Here is a 14,686-nt window from a genome sequence, read left to right on the forward strand (position 1 = left end):
CATCACAGGACCACACGTATGACAGCCATCCCGCCCTAGGAATGTGTAAAGTATTACAGAAATACTTACCATTGTGTCACGTCGCCTGCAGGCTTCAGCCCCGTCACATGCTGCACAGGCTTATAACCTAGGAGCCGCAGGGGAACGGAACCTGTCACCCCAACTCAGGTCTCTTTGGCGTAAGGGTTATTTGAGGTTGGTTAATTTTAAGAGGTCCTACCTATCCCAGCGCCTGACACACAGGAATTCCTTAAAGTACCAAAGCCCAGAGTGTGTGCCCTCTGTACAGGAGACCACAGCGGGGCCGTGGGAAAGTCACTGGCTTGGGAGTCGGTCAGCAGTCACCCTCCTGGGTCACCCTCCTTCACGCTGCCCCACCCCCCACCCCCCTTGGGCACATCCTTTAGCCATTCCAGACCTCCTGCCTGAAAAACGAAGATGTGATGGGTCAAGGCTCAGTAAACGTGGCGCATGCACATTAGTGAAAGCATGACTCCTGGCACTCTAATGCGATCTCCGCTCTTCCATACGGGATTTCATTTCACCCTCACACCAGCCCACAGCGAGCTGGAGCCCCCTTTTAACAGGTTGAACAAAAACAAACAAACAAACAAACAAACAGCAGGGAGGCCGGGGGTTTCTCCGCACCCGCCCGGCTGGGCGTCTGACCTTCGCCCCGCGCCCTGGGCGCGCGGCTGTGCCAGGCTCCCCGGTCCGGGCTGGGGGCGCAGAGCGGGGCTGGCGCCCGCGGAGACTACATTTCCCAGGAGGAGTTGCCCGCATCTCTGCGACTCCGGGATCTTAAAGGGCTCGCGTTGGAGGGGAGGAGGGAGTTCCGCCGTCTGCCGGGGGCTGCCCTCCCCGGGCCGGGTGGGGCCCTGCAGAGGCCAAGTGCCGCCAGGCTAACCCGGAGGCAGCCTCTCCTCACCTGGCCTCCCTCGACCTCGGACTCTGCGCCCCACTCCGGAGCAACCCCTGCCGAGCCCGCCCCTCCTCCCAAATCTCCCCAGCAGGAGAGGTGGGCTGCCCGCCGGTGGAAAGCCCCGGCGCGACCCTCCCCTCCATTTCTGGCAACGGTGGGGCGGGGGGGGGGGGGTAGGGGGGGAGAGTTTGCAGGTCGCTGGGACGGGCAGGGATAGGGATGGGGCAGCTACAAAATCAAATCCAAGCCTGGGGTCGCCGGGAGCTGACCTTAACAGCGCGCCCCCCACCCCCCACCCGAAGGAGTCCCTCCGCCGCCCCGGAAAAATAGGGGTGACAGGGGCAGTGATCACGTTGCCTGCCGCCCCAGGCTGGAGGCGCAAAGGATCAAAATAACGGTGGAGAGCACTTTGCAAATTGTAGTGCGCCGTGAAAATAAAATTATTCCGTCATGATGGCACTGGATTGATCCATCGGTGCTGGCTCTAAGAGGTGCGCGGATGTGGGGGCGCAGGGTGACACGTCCCTGAAAGCGCAGGATGTTGGTGGAACATCTGGGGGTGTCTTCATCTGGATACCTGTTTCCCCATCCAGATCTTGGGAGCCTGGAGAACTGCCTTTGAAAACAGCCAAAGCAAACCCACCAGAACGCTGCGTTTTCAAGTCAGGGAACTTCGGGGTCACTGACACCAAATAAGAACTTGGCCTTCGTCAGGTCCCTCCCCACCTGTGCCACCAGGATCACCAGGCTTCAGAATGTCTCTGGCCTCCTCCTCCCCTCCCCCCTCCCCCCATCATTTGGATTAATCCATCCCTTGGTGTGGGGGGAACCCACTAATTTCCCTGGCCTCCGAGTCCTGCACGAGCCTTTCCCCCTCCCGCATCCTCGCTAAGACCCCGTCCCGCACCTAAACCCTCCATCCCTCCCCCCTCCCTGCGCCACAGCCAAAGCTCCGGAGCAGGGCGCAGACCCGTTCTTTTCGGGGACCAGCTACCCCCCTCCCCCGCCCAGGGCATTGTTTGGGGTGAAGAGTGATGGGCCTCTGCTTAGGGAATGCCAGCGGGTCTGATGCGGGGAGGTGGCTCAGGCACCGGGCATCCCAGGAGCCCAACCCAGGACCCTGCCTATGAGTGGGAAATTAGACTCTGGGATGCCCCATGTCCGTCACAAACCAAGGGCTCCGAACCAGGCGTCCTGAGGCCCCCTCTGCTGGCTCCTGAGCCCCCACATCCCCCCAGAGCCCCTCCAGGCCCTCTGAGGCCGATGGCACCCCTCGCTGGCCTCGCCCATACCTGCCAGAGACGGGGAGAGATGTGTGCATTTTAACAAAGACACTGCATCCTCCCAGCAAAATGGCGGTGGTCCGGGCCCCGGCTCCCCGAGCGACCGCACACTTTCCGAGGGGGAGTGAGGACCACGGGCCGACCCCCTCCTCGCCCCCTTCCCCGCGCCCCGCTCCCCGCAGCTCGCAGCGCCTGGTCCCTGCAGGCGCCCCCAGGACCGGCTCTGCTTAGAGCCTGCGGGGCAGCCCCGGGGTCCTGGTCCTTCCGCCCCAGACCCCCCGCCCTGGAGGGTCCTTGGGAGGGGACTGCACCCCCAGGCTGGGCCCCGGGGTGGGGGCAGCGGGCTCTGCCTCGGACACCCCAAAACCAGGCTGAGGGAGGCATATAAATGAATTCCCGGTTAAGATCTATGGGAAGTGTGGGGGGCCTTGGAGGGGTGCAGGCGGCTCGGAGGACCCCTCCTCACTGTCTCGGGGGGCCCTGGCAGCCCTGGGGGTTCGGCCTCCGGAGAGAACCCCCACCGCAGGGGTCAGGGGGCCCGCTGGGGGAGAGCCGATGGAGGAGGGGGAAGGGACAAAGTTTGAAAGTGCCCTTCCAACTCTTCCAGAGAAAGTTTGCTCAGGGGCCCCATGGGCAGAGATGGGGTAGAGGCGCGGGGGGCCCGGTCGCGGGATGACCCCCGAGAGGTGACCGGACCCCGGGGGAGCGACCCCTCCCCCCTGTCCCGGCTCGGCCCGGCTGGGAGTCGCCCGGCTCGGGGCCGCGTGTGTTAGTTGGGGTCGCTTTCCGGCCACACCGCCGGGCTGCGGGAGCCCGCAGCGGGCCGGGAGCGGGGTCCCCGGGAGCCCCAGGGTGGGGGCTTTGCTCCGGGGGGTTTCCCGCACCGGGGCTCCCCGGCTCCGCAGAGCCAGCCCCCCGCAAAGGGGAAATGTGCCGGCGCAGCAGCGGTCCTCGGCGCCGTTTGGGGCGCCTCGCGGGCTCGGGGGGCGGCGGCCAGGCCGGCGAGCCGCCTGGCGGGGGAGCCCAGGGAGCCGGGCAGCGACCCCGGGCGGCGGCGGGGAGCGGGGAGGCCCGGGGCGAGGGGAAAGGTCGGATTTGCTCGGCGGAAGAAACACAGATGGCGGCGGCGCAGCGCCATTCCGGGCCCGGAGCAGGCAGCCAGCAGCCCTGTCCTCACCGCGGTCCGCCCGCCGCCGCTAAATACCCGGATGCGCCGCCCGAGCGCCAGACGCGGAGCTGGGAAAAGAGAGGCAGCGGAGGCGGTGGCAGGACCAGAGCCGCAGCCGCCGCGCGCGCAGGGACGGACAGACAGACAGACCGACCGAGCGGCTGGCGGCGCCGAGCCACGCAGAACCGGCGCAGCGAGCTCTGCCTGCGCCTGAGCCCGGTCCCGGAGAACCCGGGTGCGAAAGCAGCCGCTCGTGAAGCTCCCCTCGGCCTCCGACGGGGGCCGGCCCTTTTGAAGGCGCCTTCTCCAGCGGCGGGACCGGGCGGCCCACCATGACCGAGAACTCCACGTCGGCCCCTGCGGCCAAGCCCAAGCGGGCCAAGGCCTCCAAGAAGTCCACGGACCACCCCAAGTACTCGGACATGATCGTGGCCGCCATCCAGGCGGAGAAGAACCGCGCCGGCTCCTCGCGCCAGTCCATCCAGAAGTACATCAAGAGCCACTACAAGGTGGGCGAGAACGCCGACTCGCAGATCAAGTTGTCCATCAAGCGCCTGGTGACCACCGGGGTCCTCAAGCAGACCAAAGGCGTGGGCGCCTCGGGCTCCTTCCGCCTGGCCAGGGGCGACGAGCCCAAGCGGTCGGTGGCCTTCAAGAAGACCAAGAAGGAGGTCAAGAAGGTGGCCACGCCAAAGAAGACGGCCAAGCCCAAGAAGGCGGCCGCCAAGGCCCCCAGCAAGAAGCCCAAAGCCACCCCGGTCAAGAAGGCCAAGAAGAAGGCGGCCGCCACGCCCAAGAAAGCCAAAAAGCCCAAGACTGTCAAAGCCAAGCCGGTCAAGGCATCCAAGCCCAAGAAGGCCAAGCCGGTGAAGCCCAAAGCCAAGTCCAGTGCCAAGCGGGCCGGCAAGAAGAAGTGACAATGAGGCTTTTCTTGTTGGACACTCCTGCCTGCCTGCCTCCTATTTTCTGTAAATACTTTCCTCCTTCCTTCTCTCTTAACGCCTCACCTGCACCCCTCGCCCCTTTCTATATTCTGACTTTATGTGAGACAGAATTGGGATTCCTTAGACATTAGGGAATAGTTCTTTTTTCCTTAACCAGTCGTGCAAGGACAGCAAAAAAACAAAAAAAAAAAACTATCTCATCTCTGTAATGATGAGAATGTACTTATATTTTGTTCTGTTAATTTGTTATTAATCTACTTAGGGTTTGGGGAGGGTTTGTGTGTTTTGTTTAGGTGGATGGCTTGTTCGCTATGAAGGTAAATGGAGGATGGGGGGGGGGTTGTTTTGGCTAGTTGAGAGGGAGCCCAGGAATGGTAAGGTTTGTAGGAATATCTTTGAGACAAAGTGAGTTTTCTTTTAAGTTGAGCGGCCCTTGTGAGTTTCAGGACCTTGTTGGGGAGCAGAGGGGCGGCAGCCGCTGGACACCGGGTTAGGGAGGTGGGAGAAGCCCTCTCCGGCAGACTGCCACCTCCCGGGCTGAGCAGTGGGGGTGGGGATGGGGGTCCAAGTCCAGTTTCCCTCTCACTGCGAGTCTGTCCCGGGGCTTCCTATTGTCCGAGGGGAGGGAGCGGGGGTGACAGCTGGTCTGAGAAGCTGTGGCTTCTCTCAGCTGGAAACTAGCCATGGGGGGGGGGGGGTGTCTTTGTGGCTTCGGAAAGCCTCCTGTTGTGGGATGGAAACTTTGGGGTAAGGGTGGGGAGTCAGTCAGCCAAGTGCCTCAGTGTGCCCTGTCGAAACCTGGGTTTTTCCACACAATTGGATTGTGTTCCCCGGTGTTTTGGTTCCTCCTGTACCAGAGGTGGCTTGGTGGTCTGGTGAGTCTCCAGCCCTGCCAGCGCCACACACGTCCGACCTCGTTGTTTCCGAGTCTTTTCTAGGTAGTGGGGGGCGGGGGCGGGGAGTGGACAGTAAGACATACCGCAGTGACTTTGAATCGCTCAGTAGTTCACAAGCTAGTCCGTGTCTGTGTAAATGTGTACATACCTCCTTAGGCTAGCGCTTAGGTCCACCGGGAGCGGGAGAAAAAACCTGTACAGTCTCTCAAAATAGGAAAAGGCGCGGTTCGCGTCTTATTCCTCCCCCCCCGCCCCCCCCCCCCGCCACACCTTTTGTAAAAAAAACAAAAACAAAAACCCACAAGTGTTATTTGTGCCGGGAAGAATTGCTGTCTTTGTAATTTTGAAACTTTAAAATAAAAATTTGGAAAAGGACAAAACCTGGGCGGTGTTTTCCTCACTTCTGACACTGGAGAAGGCGGAGCACTGGGCGGGGGGGTCCTGGGGGGGAATGTGGGGGCCTTCGCACCTGAGGACGGAGGGAGGGTCCCAAGAGCTCCCCAAAACGGGAGTCTCGGGGCTGAGGGGACCGGGCGTGCCGCGGGCTGCGGCCTTGGGGTCCAGAGCGGTCCTCCCAGGGCTGGGCGTGTGGGCGGGCAGGGGACGGGGTCCGGGGGCTGGGCCCCGCCGCGGGGCCTCCCGCTTCACCAACCGCTCGCGTCTCAACTCGGAGAGTCCGCTCCGCGCACCGCGCTGGCCCCGCCCACCGCCCCTGGGCCCGCCCTCCCACCCCTCGAGGGCGCTCCGATTGGCTGTCCGGGTCCGGCCCCCGCCACGTGACGCGGCCGCGGTGTGCTGGGCTCCCGGCGGCGCGCTTGCGGGCTGGCGAAGCGGCGCGATGTGGGCCGTGTCCGCGCTCGGCGCCGCGCTCTCCCGGGCCCCCGGCCGCCGCGCGCACTCCGCGCTGAGCCGGCTGCGTGGCATCCTGGAGGGGGAGCTGGACGGCATCCACGGGGCCGGCACCTGGAAGAGCGAGCGGGTCATCACGTCGCGTCAGGGGCCGCGCATCCGCGTCTCCGGCGTCTCCGGAGGTAACTTCCCTCCCAGGAGTTGGACGTGGGCGGCTGTTAAAGGGCCGTTGCTAGGCTTGCGCTGGAGGTCCTGCGCTCGTAGCCGCGGGTCCCTTTTCCAGCTATCACACCCAGTGTTTGATCTGGCTAAACCTGTTTCCACGAAGGGAGGCGATTTGCCCTTGAGCACTTGTTTGACTCGGAGGGCAGAGGGGGCCCTGGAAGACTGGGAAAAAAAGAGACGTGCCCACGTGGGTCCCCAGCTGCTTCGAGGAAGGGTGATGGGAAGGTGAAATGAGAAACCCGGCATTGCTGGAGCCAGAGCTGCACGTGACTTCTGTAAACTTCTCCGCTTTACTCTAAAAAAGCCCAGGAGGGAGCTGCCCTAAAGCCCCCAGCGAGCCGCCGGCAGAGCTGGGCTCAGTCCGGGTCCCCTGGTGCAGCGCAGCTGGAAGGCCAGCTAATGGGCCGGAGAGGCCAACTTCCTGGCCAGCTCGGCGAGCAAGGGGCGCATGGGCTGCTGCAGGAGTCACACCAGGAGTTGGACCACCCGGTCTCCCTCCGTGCCAGGTCCCAAATGGTACTGGGTAGAAAGGCTGCCCTCTGGAAGTAGGCATGGAATCCTTGGCGCTGTTGCACTCATTTGTAAAATGGCGGTCCCAGGAAATCCCTCTTCCCCTCCCCCCTCCCCCAAGGAAGCTTGGAGCAGGTCAAAAGATGGGAAATTAGGAGACCCCAGATGCTCATCCCTTTTTGCCTCTCCCCTGCTGAGGGAACCTTCCTCACGCCTCATTTCCCTCCTCGGGTATAATTCAAGGTCCAGGTCTCAGAGGCACCCCTTTCTGACCTGTAATTCTGTATCGGGCAGCAAAGTCAAGTGAAGTTTGAGAACCACAGTGAGCATCTGACCAAACCCTGTTCATTTACCCATGAGTAACCAAGACTCAGATGAGGGGTTGTGGTGTCCTCAGGGACAGAAGGAGTTCCTCTTGGGAGGGGAGGGGGGCGGAATGTGATTCAGAGCCAGAATTTAAATTTCTCATCTTTCAAGATGCCACTCAGACGCATTCCTGACCCTTCCTCCCCTGTAGCTGGTGGATTCAGTGCCTCCTGGGGCCCCAGCTCCCCCCCCCCCCCCCCCCCCCCCCCCCCCGGCCTCTGCCCCAGAATGGGTCACACTGTGTGGCTGTTGCCTCCTCCAGGGTGAATCCAGACTCTTTTATTGCCTGGGTCCCCGGGGCCCAGCACTGACACCTTTCAAGGCCTTTCCTTAGGGTCTTGAGCTGCTGTCTGCTCTCTGTCCCCCCCTTCAGAAATCCTTAACTTCTGTGCCAACAACTACCTGGGCCTGAGCAGCCACCCCGAGGTGATCCAGGCAGGCTTGCAGACCCTGAAGGAGTTTGGAGCTGGCCTTAGTTCTGTCCGCTTCATCTGTGGGACCCAGGTATCCAGCGGCTGATGTGGGGAAGGGGGCGGGCGGGTGTGGGGGGCCTTGTCCCCAGCATTGGGCACTGACCCCAGCTGTCTGCTTCCCACAGTCGGCAGGACTGGTTTAGCCAGCTCAGCTCATTCCCTCCCAGGGCTGTGGGCCACTCTCGGGCCCAGAGCTGTTCACTAGAAAGATTGGGTTCAGACTTCTGTCTGCTGTGAAACACCTCCTCCAGCATGTTTTCCCACCTGCCGAACAGAGCCCACCTGTCCCCCAGGGAAGGAAGAGCAGAAGGCAGGGATTGAGGTGGCTCTGGAGCAATTCGGCTAAAGCCATTCCCAGCACCACCTTTTTTTCCTTTGATCCTCACCTGAGGATGTGTTCACTGATTTTAGAGAGAGAGGAAGGGAGGGAGGGAGAGACTTGGATGTGAGAAAGAAACATGGTTCGTTGCCTCCCACACACACCCCAGTAGGGAACTGAACCCGAAACCTAGGTATGTGTTCGGACCGGGATTCGAACGCAAAACTTTTTCGTGTATGGGACAACACTCCAACTGATTGAATCACCCGGCCGGGGCCCAGCACCACCTTTTATTGACTGTTACTCTGGGCAAGTGACTTAACCTCTCTGTGTCTCAATCCTTTTATTGATAAAATGGGGATAATAGTACTTAGTAGGTCTTTACAAATTAAAGAGTTAATACATTTAAAAATGCTTAGAACAGTGCTTGACACACAGGAGTGCTCAATGAATGTTGGTTATTTTATTTTGTAGTGTTTCAAAATAAACATGCAAACATGAAACTTACTGTGCTTACTATGTGTCAGGTACTGTTTTAAGAACATTACGTTAATGCTCAGAACTATCCTCAGTGATCAGTGTTGTCGTCCCTGTTAAAGAGGACACTGAGTCCCAGAGTCTTACTGAAGGGCACACAGGCCTTCATTTAGGATTTGAACCCAGGTGGCCTGGCTCAGGAGTCCATGCTCAAAATCCTCACCCAGACTGGGCAGTTCTCAATCTAAGATTTCAAGATCCAAATGAGCTTAGAGTTACTTATGTAATTCTCTTCTTTTCCATAAAGCGGTGTTTCCCAAGCTTCTCTCATGATGAGAATCACCTGGTGGAGCTGTTAAAATACAGATTCCTGAATCCCAACTAAAAAGTGCTAAACTAGAATTTTTAAAAAAATATATATTTTATTGATTTTTTACAGAGAGGAAGGGAGAGAGATAGAGAGATAGAGAGCTAGAAATGTCGATGAGAGAGAAACATCGACCAGCTGCCTCTTGCACACCCCCTACTGGGGATGTGCCCGCAACCAATGTACATGCCCTTGACCGGAATCGAACCCGGGACCTTTCAGTCCGCAGACCGAAGCTCCACCACTGAGCCAAACCGGTTTCGGCTAAACTAGAATTTTTGGAAACATATAGGTAAAATTGTATGCTTACTAGTTAACTAGTAAGTATACTTAACTAGTAAGTATACAATTTTACCTATATGTTCCCAAATTGTATAATTGTATACTTACTAGTTAAGTATACAATTTTACCTATATGTTCCCAAAAATTCTAGTTTAGTACTTCTTAGTTGGGATTCAGGAATCTGTATTTTAACAACTCCACCAGGTGATTCTCATCATGAGAGAAGCTTGGGAAACACTGCCATAAAGCAACCAAAAAAGACACTCAGCTTGATATTAGCAGACACATCTTTTTTTGCCATCAGTACCCATAGTTTCACTGTCCAGCCCTCATTACAAAAAGAAGAGGGACACCGAGCAAGTCCCTAACTCCTTAGTGAGAACCATCTGCCGGATTCCTGTGGGCTCTGAGGAACCTTGTGAAGAAAGGGAGCCTTCTAGGCTGGGTGTGTTTCTGACCTTCTGTCCCCAGGACTTGTGCCATGTGCCCCTGCAGGCATTAACCCCTGTCTCACTCGCTTTCTTCAGAGCATCCACAAGGATCTAGAAAAAAAGATAGCCCACTTCCACCAGCGCGAGGATGCCATCCTTTATCCCAGCTGTTTTGATGCCAATGCCGGCCTCTTTGAGGTATGTCGGGGCCATGGGTGGGAGTTGGTGAGGCTTGCTAGGCTGTAGAAGGAGTGGGCAGTCAGGAGACCCTGGCAGGGTGCCAGTGCCATGGCTAGAGGCCCCAGTGGTCATTTCTTAGGGAGGTCAGGTTAGGCCAGTAGGTGCTTCAGAAAGGATCCGGAGGCTTGCAAGGAGGCAATCTTTCAGGGTATCTGGGGGATAACCTACATCAGCTGGAAGGCTGGGCGTGGCAGGGGCCCCAGAGAGAGGCAGAGGGCTCCTTGCCTCCCTGCCCCCCTGCCCAAAGAAATGCCCTGGTTGGCAGTGGAATGTGGACTCGGGGGAATCAGGAGGCTGGGTGATGGCTCTACCCCCTGCCTTCTTCCAGGCCCTGCTGACCGCGGAGGACGCAGTCCTGTCCGATGAGCTGAACCACGCCTCCATCATCGATGGCATTCGTCTTTGCAAGGCCCACAAGTTCCGCTACCGCCACCTGGACATGGCCGACCTAGAGGCCAAGCTGAAGGAGGCTCAGGTGCGGCAAGCCCAGGTCCACACTCACAGACAGCCTGCACATTGGAAACAGCCCGGATTGGAACCCACGTCCCTCAGACCCAGAGCTCTTTTCCATTGCATCATGCCACCCTTGGGTACCTTAGTGTGGCAGGCTCTTAGGCATGGCGGTGCGATGAACTTATGGGAAGAACTGCCCCACCCCACGCTGCCCTCTGAAGGGGACACAGGGCATCGGGGCTGTGTGCTCCCACTGCCCTGGCAGGGATGGGTGCGGCCCAGAGAGGAGGGATGAGAGAGATGTTCCAGTCCCAATACTATAGTGTTTATGTGCCCACCTCTGTGCTGGGCACCGGGCAAAGTGAGCTCTTTGAGCCCCAAGTAGCTCAGAAGGTGGGTGGTTTCACCCAGCTCATGACACCAGCCGCCACCTGTCCTCTCCTTACCCTGCAGAAGCATCGACTACGCCTGGTGGCCACTGACGGGGCCTTCTCCATGGACGGTGACATTGCACCCCTGCAGGAGATCTGCAACCTCGCATCTCGATACGATGCCCTGGTCTTTGTGGACGAATGCCATGCCACTGGCTTCCTGGGGGCCACAGGACGGTGGGAGCATGTGGCCCCTGAGGCCGTGGGTCGGGCTCCTGAGGGTGGGAGGGAAACCAGGAGGCCAGCCTCTAGCTCCCCTGTGACTGCTGAGGGCTCAGGCGGCCAGTGGGGGCAGTGGCAGCTTTCCTTGCAGGGGCACGGATGAGCTGCTGGGCGTGAAGGACCAGGTCACCATCATCAACTCCACACTGGGGAAGGCGCTGGGCGGAGCATCAGGTGCCTATGGGTTGTGCCCCTGGGGTCCCCTTGTCCACATGCAGGGCCATAGAGGAGTCTCGGGGGAAGTGAGGAGGGGACAGCTGGGACTGCGGACAGAGGGCAGCATGGACTATCCTCTCGGCTACCCCCACCTCTGCACTTGTTTCTCAGGGGGCTACACGACGGGGCCTGGGCCCCTGGTGTCCCTGCTCCGGCAGCGGGCCCGGCCCTACCTCTTCTCCAATAGCCTGCCGCCTGCTGTCGTCGGCTGTGCCTCCAAGGCCTTGGACATGCTCATGGAAGACAACTCCATTGTCCAGTCTATGGCAGCCAAGACCGAGCGGTGCAGTCCCTGGCGGGGGTGGGAAAGGCTGGGGGGGAGCTGCTGAGGCCTGCCTTGTGTGCTGGCCCAGCCCTGCCTACAGGTGCCACCTCTGCTCACACCACATCTCCCGCCCGTTTCACTGGGACGCAGCGTGGCGTCTGCCCATCTTATGTAATTCTGTCTTTCAACCTCTTTCTGGACTGTTTCTTCCTCTGCCTGGCTCCCCATTTGACTTTCTGACTCTGCACCTCTGTCTTGTGGTCTCTGCAGACTTAGGCACAGATCTGTGCCCATCAGGAGGGGGTGTGAAAGATCCCTAGCCCCCAGTGGGCCTGAGACACCCCGCTTGGGCCCACAGGTTCCGCAGTAAGATGAAGGCTGCTGGCTTCACCATCTTGGGAGCCAATCACCCCATCTGCCCGGTGATGCTGGGTGATGCCCGGCTGGCCTCTGGCATGGCGGACGACATGCTAAAGAAAGGTGAGGAGACCAGACAAAAGGACTGGCTGTGGGTCCTGAGAGAAAAGAGTGAGGAACGAACCCTTAGACTGTGATACTCCCCATTGTCCCCACCCTACTCCCCTTTTTGACCAGCTGTTCCAAATGCGGAAACCCCAGCCACGAGGCAGTCCATGTCGAAGAGACCATGGGCTGCCCCCTTACTCTCTGCGATCCTTAGGAAGCTAAGTGAGTCCCAGGTTGGCTCTCTCCCTTCCCAGGCATCTTTGTCATCGGGTTCAGCTACCCAGTGGTCCCCAAGGGCCGGGCCCGCATCCGGGTGCAGATCTCCGCGGTGCACAGCGAGGAGGACATCGACCGCTGCGTGGAGGCCTTCGTGGAGGTGGGGCGGCGGCACGGGGCCTTGCCCTGAGCCCGCCCTCCGCATCCGCCCCGGCCAGGGCTCTGAGCCCTGTCCGAGTCCCGGGCAAGGCTGGTGCTTGTGGCCTGAGTGTGAAACAAACGTGGAAATTGCTGTGACGCGTTGGTCTGCTTTATTCTCTGAGCAGCGAAGCAGCAGGCAGGACTGGGCTCTGGGCAGGCTCCTGAAAGCAGACCTCCGAGCTGAACACCTCCCCACATTAAGAGGAGACCCAGGCGGCTGGGCTGATACAGCAGGGGCCGCCCCTGCTCTGCAGCCTCCGGAGTCTAGCCTTGGTGCACCCTGTGCTCCTTCCATCCGAAGGACCACTTACAGCTGCCAGAATAGAAGGATGGACCCCATCCCATGTTTGTGCGAGAGGCTGAGGATTCAAGCCCCAAAGGAAAGAATGTGGGTCACTCCTGGAGAGGCCCCTGTGCCTGGAACCCTGTGTTCCAGCCACCCTGGGCCCCATTCTCTGTGCCCCATCCCCACACCCCCCTGCCAGCACGGAGCCTGGATTTATGTTAATGCCGGCCTTCTTGCTCCCTCATCTCAAGGCCTAATGGCCTGAGGATCAGCCGCCAGGGGGCGCCGCGAGCTAAGGCTCCGGCCGCTATGGCCCCGCCCCTCCAGACTCCAGGCCTTGGACTCCGGGCTGCTTCGCGGGCAAGGCCAGGAGGTGATTGGCTGCTGTGAAGGCCCCATCCACCTTTGTCCACCATGCCTCGCTGCGTCCCTATTGGAGATGGCACCCCTATCCCCCAACACACACACACACACACACACACAGTCTTCTCCCCTCGCCCTCCCCACTCAGCCTTATGGGCACTGGTGCGGGCGAGGGCTGGCTCTCGGTGATTAGCCTTGGGAAGCTCTTGCGCAATTTGCTGGTAGAGCAGGAAGGCTGATAAGGCCTTATTAACAGGGAACTAGGACAAGGTCTGTGATGCCCTGCATCCCAGCCTCCCCTTTCCTTGGAAATCATGGGGTGGACTATCTGCTTGAGCTCCAGCCCAACCCTGCAGGATCTTAACACTGGGGTTCTGGAGTCCTAACCTGTGATCTGGAAGAGCTTGAAGCTGGGGTCGAGGAGCCCAGGGTGCTGGGGGATGCAGCCAGGGGGAGGGGCTGCTGTGGCCACCATCAGCAAGAACCCTTGAATGCTGCTACCACCAGGGGAAGGCACCTGGTGCCACATGCACTGCTAAAGCAGCAAGGGTGCATAGCCTGTAGCTTGATATGTAAAGTCTTTGCCGGTGGCACGATACATACCTGGCAGCCACGATCATTGTCACTGTGGGTGCGCCCTACCCAGCAGAGCCAGAGCACCCGGCTCAGGCCCACTAGCTGTTGGCTAGCTTCCCCCAATGGACAGCACAAGCAGCTGGGACATCCTGGGCCTGGCCACAGCGCACCGTGCACCGTGCAGCTGGCCAGTATGTGGTGGCCTGGTCCACGGCCGTCCGGAAGGGGCCATGGGAAGCACCCTGAGGAGCAGCAGCAGCTCTGGTTGCATGCAGTTGGGCTTGGCACATACTGGACACTCGCAAGAGGCTTGAGGGCCGGTCATGGGTCAGCGGCACTTCTTACTGCAGGGCTGGGGGCTCAGAGGACTGCTCCCGGGGCACACAACCCACATCCTCTGCAGTGGGCACGGGGTTCAAGCTGTGGCCACCGGGAACAGAAGTCGGAGTGGAGGGAGGGGGTGCTAGAGGCACGCTCGTGCTGGGCATGAGGACATGCCTTCTTGCCTGCCCAAGACCAGGCTTTCCGTGGTCCCCTCCATCCTCCCTCTGCATCTACCATCAAAGCTGCTCAGCTTCACCGCTGCTGTGAGTACCCGCGTTTGCCAGAGCCCAGCTAAGGGTAAGGAGTGGACTTGTGGGCTGGGGGCCCCCAAGAGGAGGTAGGACAGTATGTCAGGGACCTCGGGGCTCCCCAGGTGCAGGCATGCCACATTAGTGAGCCCGGGCTTCTGGGAGTCGATTGGTGCATTCAATTCATAAAGGGTGATTGTGATTCTAAAACCCAGCACTCTGAGTCTAGGATCCTACAGCCTGCCTTTTGGTGATCATAAGATCCCACGGCAATGCCTTAATTCAGCCTGCTAGCTCTGAATTCAGATTTGGAGTCTAGGTCTGAGTCCTAATATCTTCAGTTTAGGGGTTCTCTGCTTCCAAACAACCGAGGATGCTCTGCACCTGGTGAGAGCCATAGGCTTTAGAGCAGCACTGCTGAGTGCTCGCAGGACCCCGGGTCTCGCTCCTCTGGCCTTGATGCAAGGCTTGGCTTGGTCAGCACCCCTCATACTACTTCCACTCTCCCAGACTTCCCCCTGGACGTTCGTTCCACCCTCCCAGCTTCTAGAAAGACCACGCAGTCCCTACCACCTCTTCACTCCCTGCGGTCGGCAGTGCACCCCTAGGTGCCGGTCTGTATCGCTTTGGCCATGTGGTCCACACCTCTGAGAGTCAGGCCAGAACC

At 59.6% G+C, this 14,686-nt stretch overlaps 2 protein-coding genes across 2 annotated transcripts; both read left to right on the forward strand.

The window, feature by feature from the left end:
* The first annotated feature begins 3,301 nt into the window (after positions 1 to 3,301).
* On the forward strand, positions 3,302 to 5,593 carry H1-0 (H1.0 linker histone). The gene has a single exon (XM_084876873.1). It carries the CDS (start codon positions 3,706 to 3,708, stop codon positions 4,288 to 4,290), a length of 585 nt encoding a protein of 194 aa, XP_084732999.1. The 5' UTR covers positions 3,302 to 3,705; the 3' UTR covers positions 4,291 to 5,593.
* A 391-nt stretch (positions 5,594 to 5,984) lies between these two features.
* GCAT (glycine C-acetyltransferase) lies at positions 5,985 to 12,313 on the forward strand. Its single transcript, XM_084876785.1, has 9 exons — positions 5,985 to 6,244; positions 7,537 to 7,667; positions 9,610 to 9,711; positions 10,082 to 10,228; positions 10,660 to 10,814; positions 10,951 to 11,033; positions 11,187 to 11,358; positions 11,699 to 11,820; positions 12,060 to 12,313. Exons 1-9 carry the CDS (start codon positions 6,052 to 6,054, stop codon positions 12,209 to 12,211), a joined length of 1,257 nt encoding a protein of 418 aa, XP_084732911.1. The 5' UTR covers positions 5,985 to 6,051; the 3' UTR covers positions 12,212 to 12,313.
* Positions 12,314 to 14,686: the final 2,373 nt, after the last annotated feature.

The sequence above is a fragment of the Pipistrellus hanaki genome (genome assembly GCF_964339955.1).
Source record: "Pipistrellus hanaki genome assembly, chromosome: 3".
NCBI lineage: Eukaryota > Metazoa > Chordata > Mammalia > Chiroptera > Vespertilionidae > Pipistrellus > Pipistrellus hanaki.

Excerpts from the sequence above, each read along its gene's own strand:
- GCAT (XM_084876785.1), top strand. The coding sequence starts at position 6,052 with ATGTGGGCCGTGTCCGCGCTCGGCGCCGCGCTCTCCCGGGCCCCCGGC. Across the intron at positions 11,034-11,186 it reads GGCGCTGGGCGGAGCATCAG|GGGGCTACACGACGGGGCCT; the intron begins GTGCCTATGGGT and ends CTTGTTTCTCAG. Across the intron at positions 11,359-11,698 it reads ATGGCAGCCAAGACCGAGCG|GTTCCGCAGTAAGATGAAGG; the intron begins GTGCAGTCCCTG and ends TTGGGCCCACAG.
- H1-0 (XM_084876873.1), top strand. The coding sequence starts at position 3,706 with ATGACCGAGAACTCCACGTCGGCCCCTGCGGCCAAGCCCAAGCGGGCC.